This window comes from Protobothrops mucrosquamatus, unplaced genomic scaffold (assembly GCF_001527695.2).
Source record: "Protobothrops mucrosquamatus isolate PMUCROS unplaced genomic scaffold, P.Mucros_1.0 scaffold1674, whole genome shotgun sequence".
In the NCBI taxonomy this organism is placed as follows: domain Eukaryota; kingdom Metazoa; phylum Chordata; class Lepidosauria; order Squamata; family Viperidae; genus Protobothrops; species Protobothrops mucrosquamatus.
In genome coordinates this window covers 20,681-40,691 of record NW_015387830.1, presented here as the reverse complement: position 1 = coordinate 40,691, position 20,011 = coordinate 20,681, and the positions used below count along the sequence as shown (strand labels likewise).

The 20,011-nt window shown below is 40.0% G+C and overlaps 1 protein-coding gene across 1 annotated transcript in view; it reads right to left on the bottom strand.

Moving 5' to 3' along the window:
• CUL3 (cullin 3) overlaps nt 1-20,011 on the bottom strand; it is a 47,969-nt gene that overhangs the window by 7,550 nt on the left and 20,408 nt on the right. The window contains exons 3-10 of the mRNA XM_015822771.2: nt 17,287-17,400; nt 15,494-15,654; nt 14,241-14,355; nt 13,632-13,860; nt 13,226-13,371; nt 10,785-10,961; nt 2,656-2,826; nt 1,458-1,565 (exon numbers count right to left, since the gene is read on the bottom strand). Of these exons, the coding sequence (XP_015678257.1) occupies nt 1,458-1,565; nt 2,656-2,826; nt 10,785-10,961; nt 13,226-13,371; nt 13,632-13,860; nt 14,241-14,355; nt 15,494-15,654; nt 17,287-17,400 (1,221 nt within the window). The remainder of the gene's footprint in view (nt 1-1,457; nt 1,566-2,655; nt 2,827-10,784; nt 10,962-13,225; nt 13,372-13,631; nt 13,861-14,240; nt 14,356-15,493; nt 15,655-17,286; nt 17,401-20,011) is intronic.

Genomic DNA, 20,011 nt, shown 5'->3' with positions numbered 1-20,011 from the left:
AATCGTCACAGATGAGTCATTTGCCAAATATCTGGATTTTGATCACATGATCATGGAGATACTGCAGTGGTTGTTAGTGTGAAAAACAACCATGAATCCCTTTTTGCAGTGCCATTGTAACTTTTAACGATCACTAAATGAACGGTTGTAAGTCAAGGACTACCTGTATATTAACCTTGCCCTCTTCATGGTGCCTAGATTCTGTTTCATCCCAAATCCAGAACAAGATGAGAAGGTCCTTATATCTCAGCTAGGTAGCTTTCAGGTTCTTATAATCTACAAGGGATTTTATTATATTTTTTAAAATATATGAATTACAAAAAGCTTTCAATGTAGCACAGTGCTGCCTTAAGTCCTATCAGACCTCAAATTATTCAATTAGTTTTCATTACAAAAATCAAAATCTGCCATCTGCTGGTGAAGCAATTCAGTTAGATTTTTGAAATATATCTAAGTTTATATTTATAATTTTAACATGTAAGGAAGGAATGAGCAATTATATAATTACTATACAGATTGTTATTAAAATAAGATTCAGCAATTTAACAAATTAAAAGATTATATGATAAAGTGCAGAATCTAAACAAAAAAACTGATATGCAACAAGAGGAATATCCATGGAAGACTAATATAAATTTTACCATGAATATCAGACAGTACAAAATGTTTCACCTTCGGAAACTATTCCAATGCTAATTGCCAAATTGGTTTACTTCATTTTTTAAAAACTGTTGGAAAGTAATAATTAGATCAGATTCTTTTTTATACTGATGGCATTAAGTTCAAGAATCCTGGAATATGATTAAAGTACGATAGAATAAATATTAAAATAATGGTCTTTTCTGTCAGCTGTGGGAAGTATGCATCAATGCAAACAATACATCTGTAGTTGAAAAATAAGTCTGATATCAAATTTAATTCAACCTGGAAATCATTCATGAACTGTTAAGATTATATATGGACTTTTACCACACCTGAAGCATATGAAGTCTGGGCTTCTCTAAATGTTTTAGTATATGAGGATATAACTTTCTAGATGAGATAGAAATTTTGGATAATGGTTAAATCTGACATAATTTTACTACTCATTTTTATTAATTATTGAATATTATTTTTAAATTGTTTCATTCTTTTATTTGCAATACTAGCCTAATGTTACTCTGACATTTTTATTTAGTTTTACACAGTTTTTAATTTATATACTTTCCTTTTTTCTTATTTCTTTCGAAATAAACATTTTGATTTTGCTATATAAATGATGCACTTTTCATACCTAGTGGTTGCAGGAATTTCTTTGTAAGATTTCTTAGAGGATTTTTTCAATAAATTATTTGCTCTGCCTTGGTAGGGGGGCACCTGACAAAGAGTCACACACCATCTTCTCAAAATTCCAAATGTGACCACCAGGTCAAAAAATCTGTGAATCCTTGAAGTTAAATAAAAAATGTGCATCTTACCCCTGTGGCCTGTAGATGTTGCCTAAATTCATCCATTGTTGTGTTTGAAATGCTCATGTCCCTGAACATTCCTTCCAATTTTGATGTGAACTGACATCCACATTCAGTCTGCAAAAGAAAGAGTTATTTTTAGCATGATTTAAACAGAGAAAAATCTCTTAGGCTAGCTATTTAGAATTTTAATACAAACATTTAAGTAAATGAAAGAAAGTTATGAAAAAATAACACATTCTATTTGGTTCTAGGCACTAATTAATCAACTGTAAATATCAACAGGCAATTATGCTAATTTATATCTGGATTATCAGACATCTAATTATTCTAATAAATTTTTACTGAAAATAAGAATTTACTATTCCAATCTTTTAAAATTCAACATGGAATAGAGATTGGCAATATTCCCATTAAATATCTCTAAATTAATGTAGTAAATATTCCCGTAGCCCTTTCAAAGTATAAATCATTCTTAAAATATCATTGCAGGTGCATATTAATTCAAGCAATTCAAGCTAAAAGCAGGAATGTAAAATTTTATGGTTAGGTGATGGGGTGGGAATTTTGCCTTTTAAGAGGATTATTTTTAGGAACCATTAGCCCAAAGAATCCAACTGCACTTCCAAGCAATGAGGGAAAAGCACGGTCTGTGGATATAGAGGTTACTTGCAACTTGAAGAAAAATACTTCCCTATCCACTAGGACTTCCTCAATAGTCTACAATGACAACTCTTGCATCATTTCCCATCTTTTTAGTGTAGATGCATACTCAACGTTCATAGGAAGCAAGTATCTTAATTATATAAGCTTTAGATTTTAAATATAGTATTGATATTTGATCTATATTCTGCACTTTTACTGGAGTGCACATTGGCTTATATAAAGAAACCCACAACAATAGCCTTATGAGGTAAGCTGAGCTGACAGAGTGTGACTAGTACAACACGTTGAGATTCCAAGGCTGAAAATGATTTGAACTTGGATCCTCAGTTTTAGTATAACTTCTTAGTCACTCCACAATGGCTTAATAATTCTTTGCTGACAAAAACAAAATGTTTGAACCAAATATAGCTTACTTAACATCGTATAACATTTACAATTAGCTGAAACAACCAATTACAGTGCGATTTATCCCACTGAATAAATGTTGTCATAAAATTAAAGCTAAGTGGAAAAGTCACTGAGAAATCGTTATACTACTTACCTTTAGCTTAGATATCATATTTTTCTCTGAGTCATCTGAAACACTCTTGTTTGTCAGAAGCCTCCTTGCTAAGTGCTGTTTATAATATCGTTCAAATACATCTTTTTCTTGCATAAATCTAAACAAAACCATTGCCTTGTCCAATATACTCTCCACCTCTTGCTCAGTTAGCTATAAAGATAAAAACAACAGGCAATATACTATTAGAATAGTCAAAACTATGACTTTTATAGAAAATATTTCTCAAAACTAAATTACCTTGCTGTTAATTTAGGCAGGGATTAAAGAACTAGTAATAGATGGGGTGTTGTCTTACCTGAACGCCTTTTCTCAGCACGGAGATGGAGAATCCACCAATGGGTTAGCTGCTCATTAGACCAAGTCAGCCAAACTTGCCACGCCCATCCTGGGCTAGGACACACCCAGTCTTGAGGGCGAAAGCCACTGACTATGGTTAGACATGTTGGCTCCCAGATCCCTAACGCTGGCCCAGACGGACCTCAAGGCGTGGGAGTGGATTCTCCATCTCCGTGCTGAGAAAAGGCATTCAGGTAAGACAACGCCCCTTCTCCAGCACAGGAGATGGAGAATCCACCAATGGGACATACCAAAGCCCTACTGTCCCAATGGGGGGGAGCAGTGAGGGCCGGAGCCTCATCCCTAGGTACGACTTGCTGAGGGACCCACCATCCGAAGGAGGAGTCCGTAGAGGCGAACCTGTCCAGTTTGTAATGTTGTACAAAGGGAGAAGGCGAAGACCATGTCGCAGCCCTGCAGACCTCCTCTATGGACGCCTGCGCGACCCATGCCGTGGAGGTCGCAGCGCTGCAAGTTGAATGTGCTGTGACATGACTTGGGACTAGCAGGGAATGCGCCTGGTACGCCTCCGCAATGCAGGCCCTGATCCATCTGCCTATTGTTGAGGCAGACACCTTCTGCCCCATAGTGGAGTGGTTAAAGGAAACGAAGAGGGCTTCACACTTGTGGAAAGACGCCGTTTGTTTGATATAATAGCATAAGCTCCTGCGGACATCCAGTGTGTGCCACTGTCGTTCCAAATCATGAGATGGATTAGGGCAAAAATCCGGCAAGATGACCTCCTGATTTCTATGGAAAAGGGTGTTGACCTTGGGAAAGAAAGTAGGGTCCAAGAGAAGGACCACCCAGTTCTGGTGAAAGGAACAGAGGTCATCCCTAACCGACAGTGCCGCAAGCTTAGAGATCCGCCTGGCTGACGTGATAGCGACCAGGAAGGCATCCTTGAGCGATAAGGACCGCAGAGCACAAGTTCTAATAGGCTCAAACAGTGATTTGGTAAGGGCCCGCAGGACCCGCGGCAAGTCCCAGGAAGGATACCTGTGAACCACGGGTGGTTTCGTGTTGGTGGCGCCCTTGAGGAAGGAACATATCTTGGGATGCTGGGCCAAAGGGGCAGCATTGTCACAGGTAAGTAAGGTTGATAGAGTCGTGACCTGTCTGCGGATGGTATTGGGCGCTAAATCCCTATCAAGACCTTTGAGTAAGTACTCCAATATCTGTGGAATCGTCAATTCCAATAGATCTAGTTGCCGCCTCTCACACCAAAGGCAAAAATTCCTCCGTGTGGAATCATAGATGTGATTTGTCGCCGGCCGTAGGGAGGCCTGAATCATGGAAATTACGCCCGTCGAATATGATTCCCGGGTCAGAATCCGGCGTTCAAGTGCCAGACGGCTAACTGCAGCCACTGGGGTTCTGGGTGCTGTAGAACCCCCTGGCTGATCCAGGGGAATCCTCCATGGAGGATATCTGGAGAGATTCACGAGGTCGGCGAACCACAGCCTCCGTGGCCAGTTCCTGTAACAGTTTGTGGACGGTTGCCGGGATGAGAGGGAGAGGGGAAAACGCGTAGAGGCCCCTCGCCATGGACCTTGAAGAGCATCTGCTCTCTCTGCCCCTGGAGACGGGAACCGGGAGAAGAATCTCGGGAGCTGAGAGTTTGTCGGAGAAGCGAACAAGTCTATGACCAGTTGGCCAAACCTCTGAGCTATCTCTGCGAAGAGCTTCGGGTGCAGGCGCCATTCGGAGTGGTCCACGATTGATCTGCTCAGAAAATCCGCTTGCCTGTTCGCCTCTCCTGAGATGTGTTTGGCCCTGAGGGAGGACAGGTTGGTCTCTGCCCAGGAGCCCAATAGCTAGGCCTCGGCCATGAGGGACCTGTACCAGGTACCCCCTTGCCGGTTCACGTGGGCCTTTGCCGCCACGTTGTCCGTGAGGTCTAGCACATGTTGCCTCCCAACCTTGTTGCTGAAGTGGCGGAGAGCCAGGTTTATGGCTCTGAGCTCCAACCAGTTGATGTTGTGTCTCAGGTCAGCACGGGACCATTGTCCCTGAGCGAACTGAGATCAGAGGTGTGCTCCCCAGCCGAACAGGCTGGCGTCCGTCGTGAGCGTGAGCCGGACAGGCTCCTTGAAAAATGACCCTCTGGCTACCGTTGGTGAGGACCACCATCGGAGGGACCACAGGGTCTGAGAAGGAACCCTTACCCGTTGGTTGGAGGAGCCGGTGCCCAACCTTTGGAAGGGGAGCAGGAACCATTGAAGATTCCTGGAATGCAGTCTGGCCCAGGGCACTATTGCGATGCACGACACCATCTTTCCCAGGAGCTGGAAAAGCAATGCCAGCATCACTACGCGCTCCCTGCATACTTTGAGGACTAGGGATCTGATGCTGTCCCGACGTTCCTGGGACAGGTAGACCTGGCCACTGACTGTGTCTATGACGGCACCCAGGTGTAGGAGTCGGGTCAAGGGAACTGTCTGGCTCTTTTGAAAATTCACCGAGAACCTGTGTTCCTGGAGGACCTTGATCGACAACGACAGATCTGACTGGGCCGTCCGAAGAGAGCACGACTGGATGAGAATGTCGTCCAGGTAGCATTGGACACGCACCGGCACCAGTCTCAGATGTGCCGTGAGCACTGCCAGAAGTTTTGTAAACACCCTTGGGGCTGATGAAAGGCCGAACGGCAGAGCCCTGTATTGGTAGTGATTGCCCATATAACAGAACCTGAGGAATCGCCGGTGGTCGGGGAGGGTGGAGATGTGGAAATACGCTTCCATGAGATCTATGGACGTTAGGAAGTCGTTTCTTACGCTGCCCAGAATGGATTGGAGCGTTTGCATCTTGAATTTTTGGTATGCAATATGGGAATTCAGACCTTTGAGGTCTAGGATTGTCCTCCATCCTGAGGCCTTGGGAACAACAAAGAGGATGGAATAGAATCCCCAGCCTCGTTGACCAGCCGGCACCAGTTCTATGGCTCTTATGTCCAGATGTCGGATGGCCTCCTGCATGAGGCCATTTTTGACTGAGTTCTTTGATTGGGGGCAAGAGATGAAGCGTCCTGGTGGGCTGGACACGAATTCTAGGGCCAAGCCATTTTGAATGGTTTGGAGGACCCAGGAGTCTGTGGTGGTGGCTTCCCACTGGTGGACAAAAAGTGTTAGTCTGCCACCTATGGGAGGGGCAGTTTGAGAGTCACTTGGACCTTCTAAAGGGGCGGCCCGCCCCCCAAAAAGGCCGTTTGCCCTGGTACTGCTGTCTGGGTCTGGCCCCCGATCTGTCAGACAGGCGATGCTGTCTGGCCGCGAAAGGGCGGGGGAGCTGAACGGAACCTGAGCCTGTTCCTGAACGAAGGGCTGTCTGTGGGTGTACGGGCTGGCACGCCCGTCTGCCCGCCTACTGAGGTGGATCAGCATCTTCCGCTTGTCCTTATTCTCGGTCAAATAAGAAGCTAGGGCCTCTCCAAACAGCTGACCCCCTTGATAGGGGGCCGCAGCCAGACGCCACTTAGATTTGGAGTCGGCTTGCCAATTCTTGAGCCACAGTAATCGTCGAACTGTGATATTGGAGGCCATGGTCCTGGCGGAAAACCGGGCCGCATGCAGTGTTGCCGCAACTAGCTTGTTCAGTTCTTGCTGAGTGCGTACCTCCTCCGGGGGGAGCCTGGCCTGTAGTTCAAGGAGCCAAAGGAGGGAAGTCCTAGAAAAGAAAGATGCGCAGGTAGCCGCCCTTATTGCCCACGCCGCTGCCTGGTGAGTTCGGCGGAGGGTCAATTCCCATCTCCTGTCCTCAGTCTTCAACGCCTCGGCCATATCCCCCGATACTGTAGACGAGGACAAGAGAGGGGCTAAGGATTCATCCACCTTTGGCACCTCCAGTGCGTCAGCTAAATCTGGTGCTGCGCTGAACACTTTCCTGTCTGTTCCTCCCGGAGGAAGGAAGGCGCCAGGTGAGACCCATTGCTTCTGAATCATGTTCAAGAAGAGAGATGGACAAGGGACATGGTGTTGAGTCACAACGGGCTCAAACAGGACCGGGTTCGGATCTGAGCTGGGCCCAGGCTCTGACTGAGGAACCTGATCAGGACCAATGTTGGCAGTAGTGCTGGCCTTGTGAAGCAGGGGCAAGAAAAAGGGCTGAAGAGACCTCCAAATGGTGGAGGGTCTGGGGGGTAGTCCTCCTCCTCCCCCCACAGTATGTCTGGTTGGTCATATTCCGCAGGGGATGAGGCCCTGTTATAAGAGAATCGGGATGGAGAGGGAGGACAATGGTAGTCAGGTGCGCCCAATTGGAGAAGGTAAGGTGGAGGAATAGATGCCCCTGTCTCGATTCTAGGCATGTGGTAAGACCTGGCGGCAAGCGCTCGGTCCACTGCCTGAGAGATCAGATCCTGAAGGCGAACATTAGAAGGGGCACCCTCGGGTTCGGTCGCTCTGAGCCCGGCAGCTGTTGGGGTAAAGGTGGCCTCTGGGCCCGGATGTGTGGCCCGTGGTGCCAAGGGAAATTGGATGGTTGGATCTTGATCCACCCCAAAAGGAGGGGGGTGTGTGGGAATTCCTTCCGGGAACCAGACCCCTTGAGTGGAGGTTGAGGGCCCCAGGGGGAGGTCAAAGGCCGAAGCCTCTATCAGCTCCTCCTCTGCCTTGGCCTGCTTCTGCGCTTAGGGAAAATTCCTTCTCCAAACCTGGTGCCTCCTGTTAGCCTGTTTTTCTGCCAATTTGGAAGGCTTCCTTCCGGAGATGGTCTTTGCCTTGGCCTTAATCCGGCCTGCCACCTCCTGCTTGGAAGATTTGTGCCATTTATGGCTAGTAGATGGGGAGATGGTGTCCGTGGCTTGGGACACCGTGGGATCCTCCATCCTGAGGTGAGCTATCTCAGGTAGTGCTGAGAGGGAACTCTGGCAGTGGATCAATTGGTGGTTTAGATTAGTGCAGTTGGAGCAGGGAAATGCTAGGCAATGACAGGCTTAGTTCACCCTGCTCCCCTGGCACCTGACTGGAAAAGCCCGTTAATGGTCCAGTCGGATCTACGGCCGTGGCAAAATCAGTGTGATGACAGCCAGCTTGCTCGTATGGCGCTGGTGGTGACGATGCCAAGGGTGTGAAGTGTCAGTACCTTTGTGCAGCTGGTTGGTTTGCCTAGGCGGCAGGGATCCCAGCGTGGTGAGAACCCGCACACGCGAAGCCTGCAAGGTGTGCCAGGTATATGATGAGGCACCAGTTGAGGCCTATGCTATCCGCACTGGAGCGCCTAATTAATTTTATCTAAAATGTGTTTAATTTAGATTTAATTTGAATTCATTTAATTTTAGAGTACATTTATCTGGAGGGGGGTGATCACCCTGCCCCCCCTAAGGATGAGACCGCCCTGTGACCCCTCCGCCCCTCGTGCAAGTGGAATGGGCCTTGTCTGGGCCCATTGGTAATGGCAGCCCGTTACAATGGCGGCTGCACCCGTCCGATGACAAGGAGCCTGCACAGCCGGATGTGAAAGGGAGGAGGCTGGGATCAGCAGGCAAGCACCTGCGGCGAAAACGGGAGGCTAGTCCCTGAAGCAAAACCATTTGGAGGGCTGATTGAGGCCTGCACGATTGTCTGGTGGCTGCCAAAATGGCGGCCGCGCGATCCGGCGGGAAAGAGAAAGCCTGAAGAGAGAGAATCATCCGGGGTTTCCGCAATCCCAAACAATGAGGAGCAGAAATTAAAAAGGAGAACGAAGGACCTTCTGGGGCCTCCCCGATCCCCAGCAACACTGTGAGATTCCGGGGGGAAAGGGAGCCTTCCGAGGCTTCCGCGATCCCAAACGGCAGCGCGGTGAGGTTCTGGAGGGGAAAGGGAGCCGTCTGAGGTATCCGCGATTCCAAGTAAGAGCCCTCGGATGCGATTTAAAAGTGAGGCCCAATGCGGCCTCTAGGAACCCTCTGATGCGATTTAAAGGTGAGGCCCAATGCGGCCTCGTGGCCTCATAGGAGAGTGGGAAGGCAGGGAGGGCCAAGCTGTAGCGCTGATCCCAGCGCTACACGAGGTGAGGGGCTCAACAAAGGGAAGAACAGAAGCCTCTGCTCTTCCTATGATCCCTGGAGAAACCTATCTTCCAGTAGTCACTTTGAGCAGCGCTGATCCCAGCGCTGCTGAAGTGATCCTGGATCAAAGGAGAATCCAACAAAGTAAGCTCAAAATTACCTGCCTGCTGGGAGCCAAAATTGTCACGTCTGTTTGAGCTGGAGACCAAGTCAAGACTGGGTGTGTCCTAGCCCAGGACGGGCGTGGCAAGTTTGGCTGACTTGGTCTAATGAGCAGGAAGACAGAGCTAACCCATTGGTGGATTCTCCATCTCCTGTGCTGGAGAATATCTGATCCATTCTATTTATGAACAAAACAAAAATCAAAACTCTATAAATATATGAGTGCAACATTTATATAAGGTTCATTTTAATGAAATAAAGTAATGTTTTAGTTTTGAATCTTTAAATATGACAGCTTAAACAACTATGTTGCCATAAGTAGTCTACGTTTTGTTTCCATGAAAGGCTTTATAGGTAAGAACCAGCACCTTGAGTTTTACCTAGAATTAAATTGATTATCAGTGCCGCTCACAATTAAAAGTGCATGTAAGTGAGGTATGCCAATAAGTATTCATGTTACTGCATTCTAGACCAGCTGGAGCTTCCAAGGGCAGCTTCATATAGAGTGCATTGTATTCATCCAATCATGATTTAAGTAAGGCAGAAGTGACTGTAAGCAGGGCCTCCCAATTCAGGAGTGGGTATAACTGGCGCATATGGCAAAGCTGCAGAAAAGGCCTGCAGGGTCACAGATGCCATCTGCTCTTCAAATAGAAGCCATGAAATTGTGCACTGGGTCTGTTTGCAGCAGTATTACACCACCAAGGACCAAAGATAAAAAAAAAATCCATACCCTCGGGGTTCCATAATCCACAACCACTCATTCTTACAAGAGGTGAATCTGAGCCTCTTTTCTCCATCTAAATCCCTACAGAACTTCATGAGCATTGGAGGGTCTGGATCTAAGCTGCACAACAGAGAATCATCAGCATATTGATGATATCTAGCTCTGTGCCAATGAACATAATTGTTAACTCAGAGCAGGGAGAGAACCAAACCCTGAGGCATTCTGCAAAGCAATGGTAGTTTTCTGTTCCTTTTTTTCCAAATCAATAGTGACCTGAACCAGCCCGGGAGGAAGGTGGAGAATCACCATGCTTCCCATTCCGAACCCATGGAAAAAGCATGATCAATGCTGCTTTCTTAAAATATTACAGATCTGAAAACTAACTGAAAGTGATCCAACTAATGTAACTCCTTCAAAATGTGATAGCAAAGAGAAAGATATAACAGATGGAGTAACTGAAAGGCAAGTGAGTTACATCTGCCTTTAAATCCTGATTCTCCCCACAACTAAGATCTCATAACCAACCTCTCCAGGCCTAGTTTAATATCTATGTATAGTTTTGATATGAACATATTAACTTATTAGTAATTTTCTATATACATACCTAATTCTAACAAAGGAATATGTCTATGGAGGCTTATATTCACTATTTCAACATGGTTTAACTATATATACAGTATTTTGCAGAGTTTTATTTATTCAGTCTATATTTATTCAGGAATTTATTCAGTCTATAATATTTTTTAAAAACTCCATATGTATAATTGTTTTATATTCACATTAATTTGCAGTATTTATTATTGCACTATGGAAATAAATTAGCACATAGAAATACATATTTTTGTAACTGTTTTGTCACAAAAACTGAACAGTTGTAATAGAAAGTATACTTACTCCCTTGACTCCTTTTTTTAGCTTATCATCAATAAATAATGAGAGATACTCTGGAGATCTAGAGTTGAGGTTAAGGAAATATTCAAAATCACCCGCAATTGTTTGTTTGAAGAGCCTGTCATTATTAAAAGATTCTTGAAGGAAGCGGTCAAACCTACTCTTCAAATCCAGTAAGCCCTTAGAACAACAAAGCATATTATTTTTTTAGATTTCTACTATATTCTATATGAAAATCATAGTCACTATTATTTTGGAACTTATAGGACTGGTAACTTTTATTGTTGCCAAAAATCCTTTAACTTGGATGTTGAAGTTTCCTTGCCTGTTATCCTGTCACATTGATATTCTCATAGATATATTGTCCTTGCAGTACTATAATAAAACAAATTAAGGCTAGGTGAGTATCTTTAAGACAATTTATGTTCTTCTCAGACTCTTCTGGGGATAATGACTTGGGGTTCATTCTCATGATTGAGTCTCCACTGCCCTCCACTCCACACCATTTTTACAATCACAAATATTCAAGCTGAGTTCTTGGGAATGGGAATCCCTTCACTCCAATTAAACCATTATTAATTTATTGTGTAGAGGTAAGTTATGTGACTGATGTTTGCAGAAAATAATGCAAAACCTTGTTTAGAAGATCCTGCATTGTTTGGCATGTTTCTGAAGAAGGAACAATTGTCTCTAAAAATCTAAAAAACTTTCAAGGAATGCCTTCTTAGGAAGAAAAAAAAATTCCTAATGATTCAAACTCTGGAAATCATGAAAGCCACCCGAAATTGAATATCAGGAGTTTCTGATGTTATACTATACTTCTGAATGATATATGCTGTATTGCTGGGCTCCTATTACTATCTAAATATTAAGCTTTGGTTATTGATTAAGGCTGCTTTTTGTTTTGGCCCTTTTCTTGTTCTTCATTCCCTAACATTATATTTAAAATATCCCCAAAATTACACCTTCTGGAGAAGATGAGGTGAATCATATTTACTTTTGATTTAGAATTTACCCAGAAAATAGTCATCATAATGCCTACAATACTGGAAGGTGCAGTAACCTGCCTCTCTTCCTGTGAAAAGAGGTCTCTTGAAAAGCTTTGTTTGTTTCTCTAGTAAAAAAGCATTTCACTGAATCAGACAGTTGTCAAAAGGTGCCTTAATCCACTTGACAAATTAGTCAGAAATTCAGGCTAGGAAAGCAGTTACATTCCACATACTTCTAACTACCCCTGGAGAAACAAACACAGATTTACTGTGGACCCAATTATAATAAAGTATCCTCATTTACCATCAGTTTAGAGAATCTAGTCAATTATCTTCTTCAAAGTGAGACTTTCACAAATTAGTTTAGAGAAAGGTTCCAGAGGAAGAAAAATGGGAGCTATGTAAGATTTTTGACTGAAGCAGTTTGTGCACCTAGTATGAACCATATTAGAAAGCTGTCTAGAAAAGAAAAACTGGCACTTCAAGATAATTATTTTCTCCCTTTCAGATAAGCCGGCCTACGTGCCAGATGGAATGATCTATGAAAGAGCTGTCTGTCTATACAGTTTATTGAAAGTAAAAATATTTTTATTTTTGTCTCAAAGGTGCTTTTCCAAAAACTGGACTTTCTTAGTTTTTTTATTTGAAAACATTTCACTTCTCATCCAAGAAACTTCTTCAGTTCTAACTGACTGGTGGGAAATGGAAGCATTTATATTCTTTGCAGGCATCTGGTTGTTGCCCTGAGGGTGTTTTAGATAATTTGACATCTATGTCAAAACTGAAAGCCCTCCCTCAACAGAGGGGAAGGGATACAACACCATCTATCTCCTATTTACAACACAGTCCTTTCGGCAGTCCCAAGAAGTTCCTCACCCATTTACGCTCTGATTCAGGGAATGCAGAGGATACAGATAAACCCCAAGTGGCCCCAATGACTCTCAAAGAGCTAACAAGCAGATGACTGCAAAGAATATAAATCCTTCCATTCCCCACCAGTCAGTTAGAACTGAAGAGAAGCAAAATGTTTTCAAAGAAAAAAATCAAGAGAGTTCACTTGCCTTTTGAAAAAAAAAAAACATTTGGGACAACCGTGACCTGGATGATTGAGAATCTCCTCTTATAAATTGAAAGTTTATTCATTATGCTTCTTTGGGATTAAAATTATAAACTTTCTAGAAATTGAGAGGAAAGTCAGAAATTTTCTGTTTACAGCCATGAAAAAATCTAGTTTATCTCATATGAAAAATTTTAGCTAATTTGAGAAGCCAATGAAGAGTATTAAAATGTAAATACATTTTTAAATTTTTAGGGGAAATGATTCTTAATAATTTATCTTTACTTATCTCTACTATGAAACATTGCTGAAGCAGTACTTGAATTATATAAGTACACTTCTGTTAAAGGAAACATTTTCATCATAAGAAAAAATGAGTATTTAAAGGCTTTGATTACCTGAATATAATCCACTGGATTCTTTCCTTCACCTTCTTCAGATACAAGTGCTTTACCTTGTTCCCTCAAGTAGGTACTCATACATTCACACATTGTCTTTAAACCATTTGGAACACGACTAAATAATTTGTACATACACGCAAGATCTGCAGTAGATATATACATAAATTTTATATTGTTATCTACTAATAATATGTTTGTAACATTACACAGCAAATAATCAAAATGTGGTATTTCTGATATTTCATTAAATTCTCTAATTTTCCAGAAGCAGATTTTCTTAATCATAGCCCTCTCCGTGTGAACTCAGTTTGCCTTACTCCTTTTTTGTTATCATTTTGAAATCACCTGGAATGTGAAGCCATGCGGCTTCACTATTGTTGCAGATAGCACTGCACAGACTTACCTTCTGTTTTTCCGTTTTTCAACATGTGAACTAGACCAGAATTTTCCATTTCCACTATGGTCTTCATATGCTTGGAAATGAGCTCCCTCTCAACAACTTTGACAATTGGCTCTTCAGTTGATTTATCAAGGCAATGCATCACACGTTCTATTTCTTCATTAATTCTAGCTTCTACTTTTTTTATATAAACTGAAGCACTATTTTCTGCTAAAAATTTCTGACTTTCCATCTGTAATAAAATAAAGCAAAAGAAAATAGAACTCTACAGAAATTGTGAAGAACTACAGAAAGTAAATCAAACCCATTCAGTTTCTCTTAGCAGTAATTGCTCAAGGGACTAATTCAACACCTTACTACTGTGTTAACTCTTATATTTGCCATGCATTAATATCCACCAAAATACATTATCACCAGAGGTCAAGGCTGAACGAACACAGCCTCATGTTCAGAGTAAAGGGAAAATCTGAAGCAGGAACCACTCTACATTAGGGGCCAATAACAATCCTCCAGACTGATATTTATTAATCTAGAATTAAACAACAGGGATTTGTAAACTTTGGGGGGATCCATTTTATTACTATCTGTAAATACTGAAAAGCAGCATTGTACCTGAAAGAATTCTGCTGACATCTCCAGAAATGGAGCTTCAAAGTCTTCTTCATAGACTGATCTTCCTTCAAGGCCTAGAATCATTAACATCTGGCAAGCATTTCTTATTGCTCCTCTGTCAAAACAGTAGAATTTGCAGATTAGGTTAATTTTAGTGAAATTAGTATTTGCAAATTATTCAATAAGTGTTTTGTGTAATATTTCCATACTTATTCTATGTTTCACACAAAAGTAAATGTTATATGTATCACAGTTCTCAATAAATGAAAGAGCTAGAACAGTACTGAGAAAGGTCTTTTTATTATCACCCAAAGGTAATAGCATACAATCATTACCAAAGCCAAAAAGAAAAAAGAAAGAAAGAAAAAAGAAATCAGTGTCAGTTTTCAGAACATTGTTTATCCCCAATATCTATTGGTGTGCATTTTGGAAATAATTTCATTTTATTCCCAAATAATAAATTGACATGAAGTTTATGGGTACAATTCAGGGCACTGGTCTTCATCTTTAAAGCCCTACATGACATTAGGCCAGGTTATTTGCAGGACTGTTATCCCTAATGGTTTCTGCGCATCCCACCAGTTCTAGCAGAGTGGGCAAACTCTGAGTTCACTCAATGAAGCAGTGTCACCTGGTACATCCTTGGAACATGCCTTCTCTTTCATGGCATCTGCCTTATGGAACAGCCTCCTTTCAGGGATACCAACAGCCCTGACTGTTGGCTTTTTGTAAAGGCATGAAGCCCTGACTGGGGATTAATTTAATGGAATAATGACATAGATGCATGCAAATTGTTTGAAAAGAGATTTCTATGGGCACCTCAAATTGTTATTTCTTTTCAACAGATTGGACATTATTTTATTCTTTTGCTGTCAAGAATTTCACTAGTTTGATAGCCATATAAGATAAGATAGAGCTGTGATTATATATTCAGCTGTGAATTATGAAGCACCTCAACTCGGTTGCTGTAGGTACTGTGAATTGTGTAGATCAGGGGTGTCAAATTCGCAACGTCACGTGACGTTTCTCCATTGCCGGCAATGGGGTGGGCGTGGTTGATCTCCCTCATACTAGGCCAAAACAACTAAAATTTCAGAGTTGAAAAATGTAAAATGACATATGAGATTGAACAAAAAAATTCTCCCCATAAAATCTAATAGCAAAAAATGTGATTGAGAAGTAAAACAAAAAAAACCCAAACCAATAGTTTCATCCAAAACGATATCAAATGTAATTCATTTGCAGAGACATACCTATCTACCACTTCTCCTTTCCGTTCCCTTGCAATCATGTCTAACAAAGTCTGTCGGAGATGATCTCTAATGCACCCGTACCGTACAACTTGATCTCGAAAAATTATTAATCCCAAATTGTAGACATTTTCCACATTGTTTTGTTGTACATACACGCGGTCCTAAAATCAAAGTACAAATACAAATGCAAAGCATCTATATAACAGAAGTTTATCTATAGTGGAATAAATCTGCTTCAGCATATCTATACAATATGCTTTTATTAAGTTTCTTACCAAAATATTGCATTCAATAATATCAAAATTAATGTTACATTTATAGAAAAATGTACGCTGGATAAATGTATTAGTCATTAATGGGTTGGATCTAAACCTAGTCCTACTTGGAGTAAGTCTATTGAAATAAACTGGACTTAGATTAGGAATGAGTTCAATGATAACAAAACATATAATATAGATTAAACTGGGCTCCAACCCATTGTTTACAATACATATAAACTTAACATACAACAAATTATGTTAACACACCCATTTCAAATTATATATAATTTAAGTTCTTTCAGATAGAACATAGTATACATGTGACTTCACATGTATGAAACAATACCTGATTAAAATGCAATAAAAGTGTTAAATTATTTCATATGCTGTGGTTAGAACTGCAAAAAAAATGACTACTTGAAATATTTCAGAGTGACCATATGAGTCCTTTAGAGGAAGGCTAACATCTTTTTAAGTACTGCATGTACTAAACAAAAGGAACTATGTATAAAACATCATTAAAAATAATGCTATAAGCTATTTACATTCACATTTAATACCCTAATTAGAACATAAAAATGGTAAAATAGTTTAAATAAATTAGTGTTTTACATTTTCAAAGCCATGAACAATTAAATTGGATAGTGCATGTTTGTGTATTAATCAGATAAACGACAAATTTATTTATTTATTCCAAGCTTATATGGGATGGTAATAATGTTAGCTACTAGGATTGTACAATGATCTGAATTTGGAAAAATGTTCTAGACTATGCATGAATGCAAAATTATCTAGCAGAACATTCTTAGGTCAAAGGCATCTTTTTCCTAGAATCAGTATAAGATGCATCTTCTTTAAAATATTAACAAGTGCAATGTGGCTTTTCCCATACAATCCAAATCACTATTTCACTGTCAAATCTGCATTTCTGCCAAGTCTTATTAGTTGTAATCCCAACCTCAATAAAGGAAAAAGAAATACTTCTTTGTATTTCACTGTATGTGGAACTATTACTGCAACAGTTCCTCCACATTTATATTGGCTAGGCTAGGAATAATAAAAACTTAACAGTGAATATAAACCAGGTTTAGCAAAATTCCTTGTTTTTTGCAATCTCTTAAACCTTAAGAGTAGTATTCTTCTAAATGAAAACAAAAGAGAGGGGCAAGACATAACCCAAGATGATTAAAACTGAACAGATAGCAAATTAAGTGAGCCAACCCCATTTTAGTTTTGGAGTTATATGTACTTATGATTTTTCACTGTTATATCCTATCTTTAGGGTCGGCATACACAAAAATAGATTAAAGATATAAATTCAGGAAACTCAAACAATATGTAATAATGATGAAGAATATAAAAGCAAGTGCCAAATAATGTATTTTTTAAAGCCAGAGGTAGAAACAAAAGTTTCTTTCCTCTGTGTATCAGTTAATTATGTACGTTTGAACCATTTTTTCCAATAACATGGAGTAGACAATTTTTGCATTTTAATTGACCATTTCTGTAACCAGAATTTCAGATTTTACTTACCATATACATCAGAATATCTCTAATCATCACCATTGCTGTCTGGTGATCATTCCATGCTTGGTTTAATGTTTGAAGAAAATTGTTATTTAAGGAGTTTAATACATCTTCTCGCACCTGCAACAAAATATTTAATTGAATAAATTGTTTAATACAGATCAGAAATAAGCAATTATATCCTGCATTATCAAGAATGAATGAAGTCAAACATTGATTTTTGGGAAGGGGGGACTTAAGGGACAAAATGTCAAAATAGCGAATATTTTTCCTACACTGAATTCATTAAGTAGTTGCATAGAGAGAGCAAACAATAGTATCCCATTTGATATCCGAAGCAGGAAAACGCTAATGACTTGAAGGACTCTGCTTTCCTGACAAATAGACAAATGAATGCAGTTCACAACTACTATACTACTGTTCCACAGCCATTTCATTTTTCCTGTTACTATCCCTCTGAATATGAACAGATGAAGAGAAATTTCAAAATTCACCGAGATGTGATTATTTTGTGAGAATACCACATGCCAACCATTTGAAAAGGATTAGTAACTTTTCACTATAGTTTTACAATGCCTGAAACAAATTATAGTATAATCTATATTGTCACTCAGTGCCCATTATTATCTGTCAAAGATGCTGGAAGGTAAATTGGATTTTTTCCCCCCATTCTATTATAACATCAATTTCTGATTACAGCACAAACATGTACTTGCCATAGTGAAGTCTCATGATTAGGTTAAATATCTGATATGCCCTTAGCAGAACAACCTGTTAATGCAAATATTACAATATTTAACTCAACCTACAGCTGAAATGCTCTAAACCACGGGTGTCAAACTTGATCACATCACATGACATAGCGTGATGTCACATTTTTTGCCCTTGCAGAGCTGGGATGGGCGTGGCCTGCGCGTAACACATCCAGCCTGCAGGCCTCCAGTTTAACACCCCTGCTCTAAAAACACTCAATAGTTATCAATAAATATTAGTAGTTTAATTATTTGCCAGAATCCCTTATCACCTCTCTTGGTGTTTAATAATATCAGGTTGCTATATAGGTTTATGCTTTCCAGACAATCACCAATAATTTATTTGATATTTATCCTGCCTGTATGACTTGATAAGTAACTCAAAAGTGGCAAATATACATAATACTTCCTCTTCCTTTTTTCCACACAATAACCCTGTGAGGTGGATTAGGCTGAGAAACAGGCCCAAAGTCACGCAGCTGGCTTTCATGCCTAAAGGACTCTCCTAGTACTTAGGCCAGCACTTTGACCACTTAAAACCAAACATGTGCATTGAAGCCCATCTACACTACACTTGATCTTAGCCAAAAGGCCGAGAAGCCTTTTACAAACATGTGCATTGAAGCCCATCAATGATTTTGTTAACAAGCACAAAAAGATGTAAATTCTTTGACTTTTTATTAGACATAATTACACACTTTAATTTTTTGTTTTACAACAAACCATTTACTATTTCATATAAACTTGACAAAGTGTTTTCTTCTGGATACAGATAATTTTAAAAAATGGTTTGCTGAAAACCAGAAGTAGAAATTTCAAACCTCTATATAAACCAAAGAAAAAAGACTGCAAGCTTGACAATAGACTTCTGCTTATAAAACAAAACCTGTTTTGGCTTGTTTCCCTTATCATAAACAATATTTCTGCTATGTTAACCTTCTGTACATGGATGACTTACCTAGATTAATTGATTTTAATTAATTTAAATTAATTGAATTAATTGATTTTAACTGTAATAAAATCTTTATGTAAAAATGTAATGTACTCTGACATTTAGATACTATATATAAATGGTTTATACTAATAATATTCATTTGGTCAATAACCAACAAAAATTTACATTTTATAGATGGCATATGACACCAGTTCGCTTAGCGAAAATGTTTAAAAATTTATCGGATACATGTTGGAAATGTAAGCAAAAACCGGGTACTTATTATCATGCCTGGTGGACATGTTCTATTGCAAAAAAATATTGGTCTAAGATTCATAGATGGTTAGAAAAGATGATGAAAATCCAGATAGAATTTAAACCGTAACTGTTCCTGTTAGGTACTGTATATTAAGACCTAACTATGGCAAAGAAAACGATTATTTAATATTACATGTATTAACAGCTGCAAGAATAGTATTTGCCCAATTTTGGAAAAATGAAAACCTACCATCAGACCAGATTATAATTTTGAAAATCTTAGATTGTGCAGAAGTGGACAGATTAACGTTAGAGATGAAGGAGAAAGAAGATTCAATCTTTTATAAAACCTGGGGAAAATTTTATCAGTGGGTTGAAACACGTTAGAATAAGAAGAGATTTTAGAGTTTTATTATATTAAGTATTAAGGTTGATGATTGGAAATAGTTGTTATGTTATCAACTATGTTAATTATTTAAAGGTATATTAGTGTTTTACCAAATGTCAGTTGTAACTATACCGATTTATTCTTATAAATGTCTAGTATTATATAAACAACAATACTTAATATGAAGACCCAGACAACAGCTTGTTCGCTGAATTACGTATTTACTGTAGTTATCCACACCCTGTCCCTTTTATCCCGATTTTCCTGTACCCGCACCACCCTACCTTTTCCCTACCCATATAAAATCTAATAAAATATATTTTTAAAAAAATTACATTACTAGTTATATAATATATGAAGATCCTAGTAATTACAGCTATTTTTGTCCCAAAGATACTT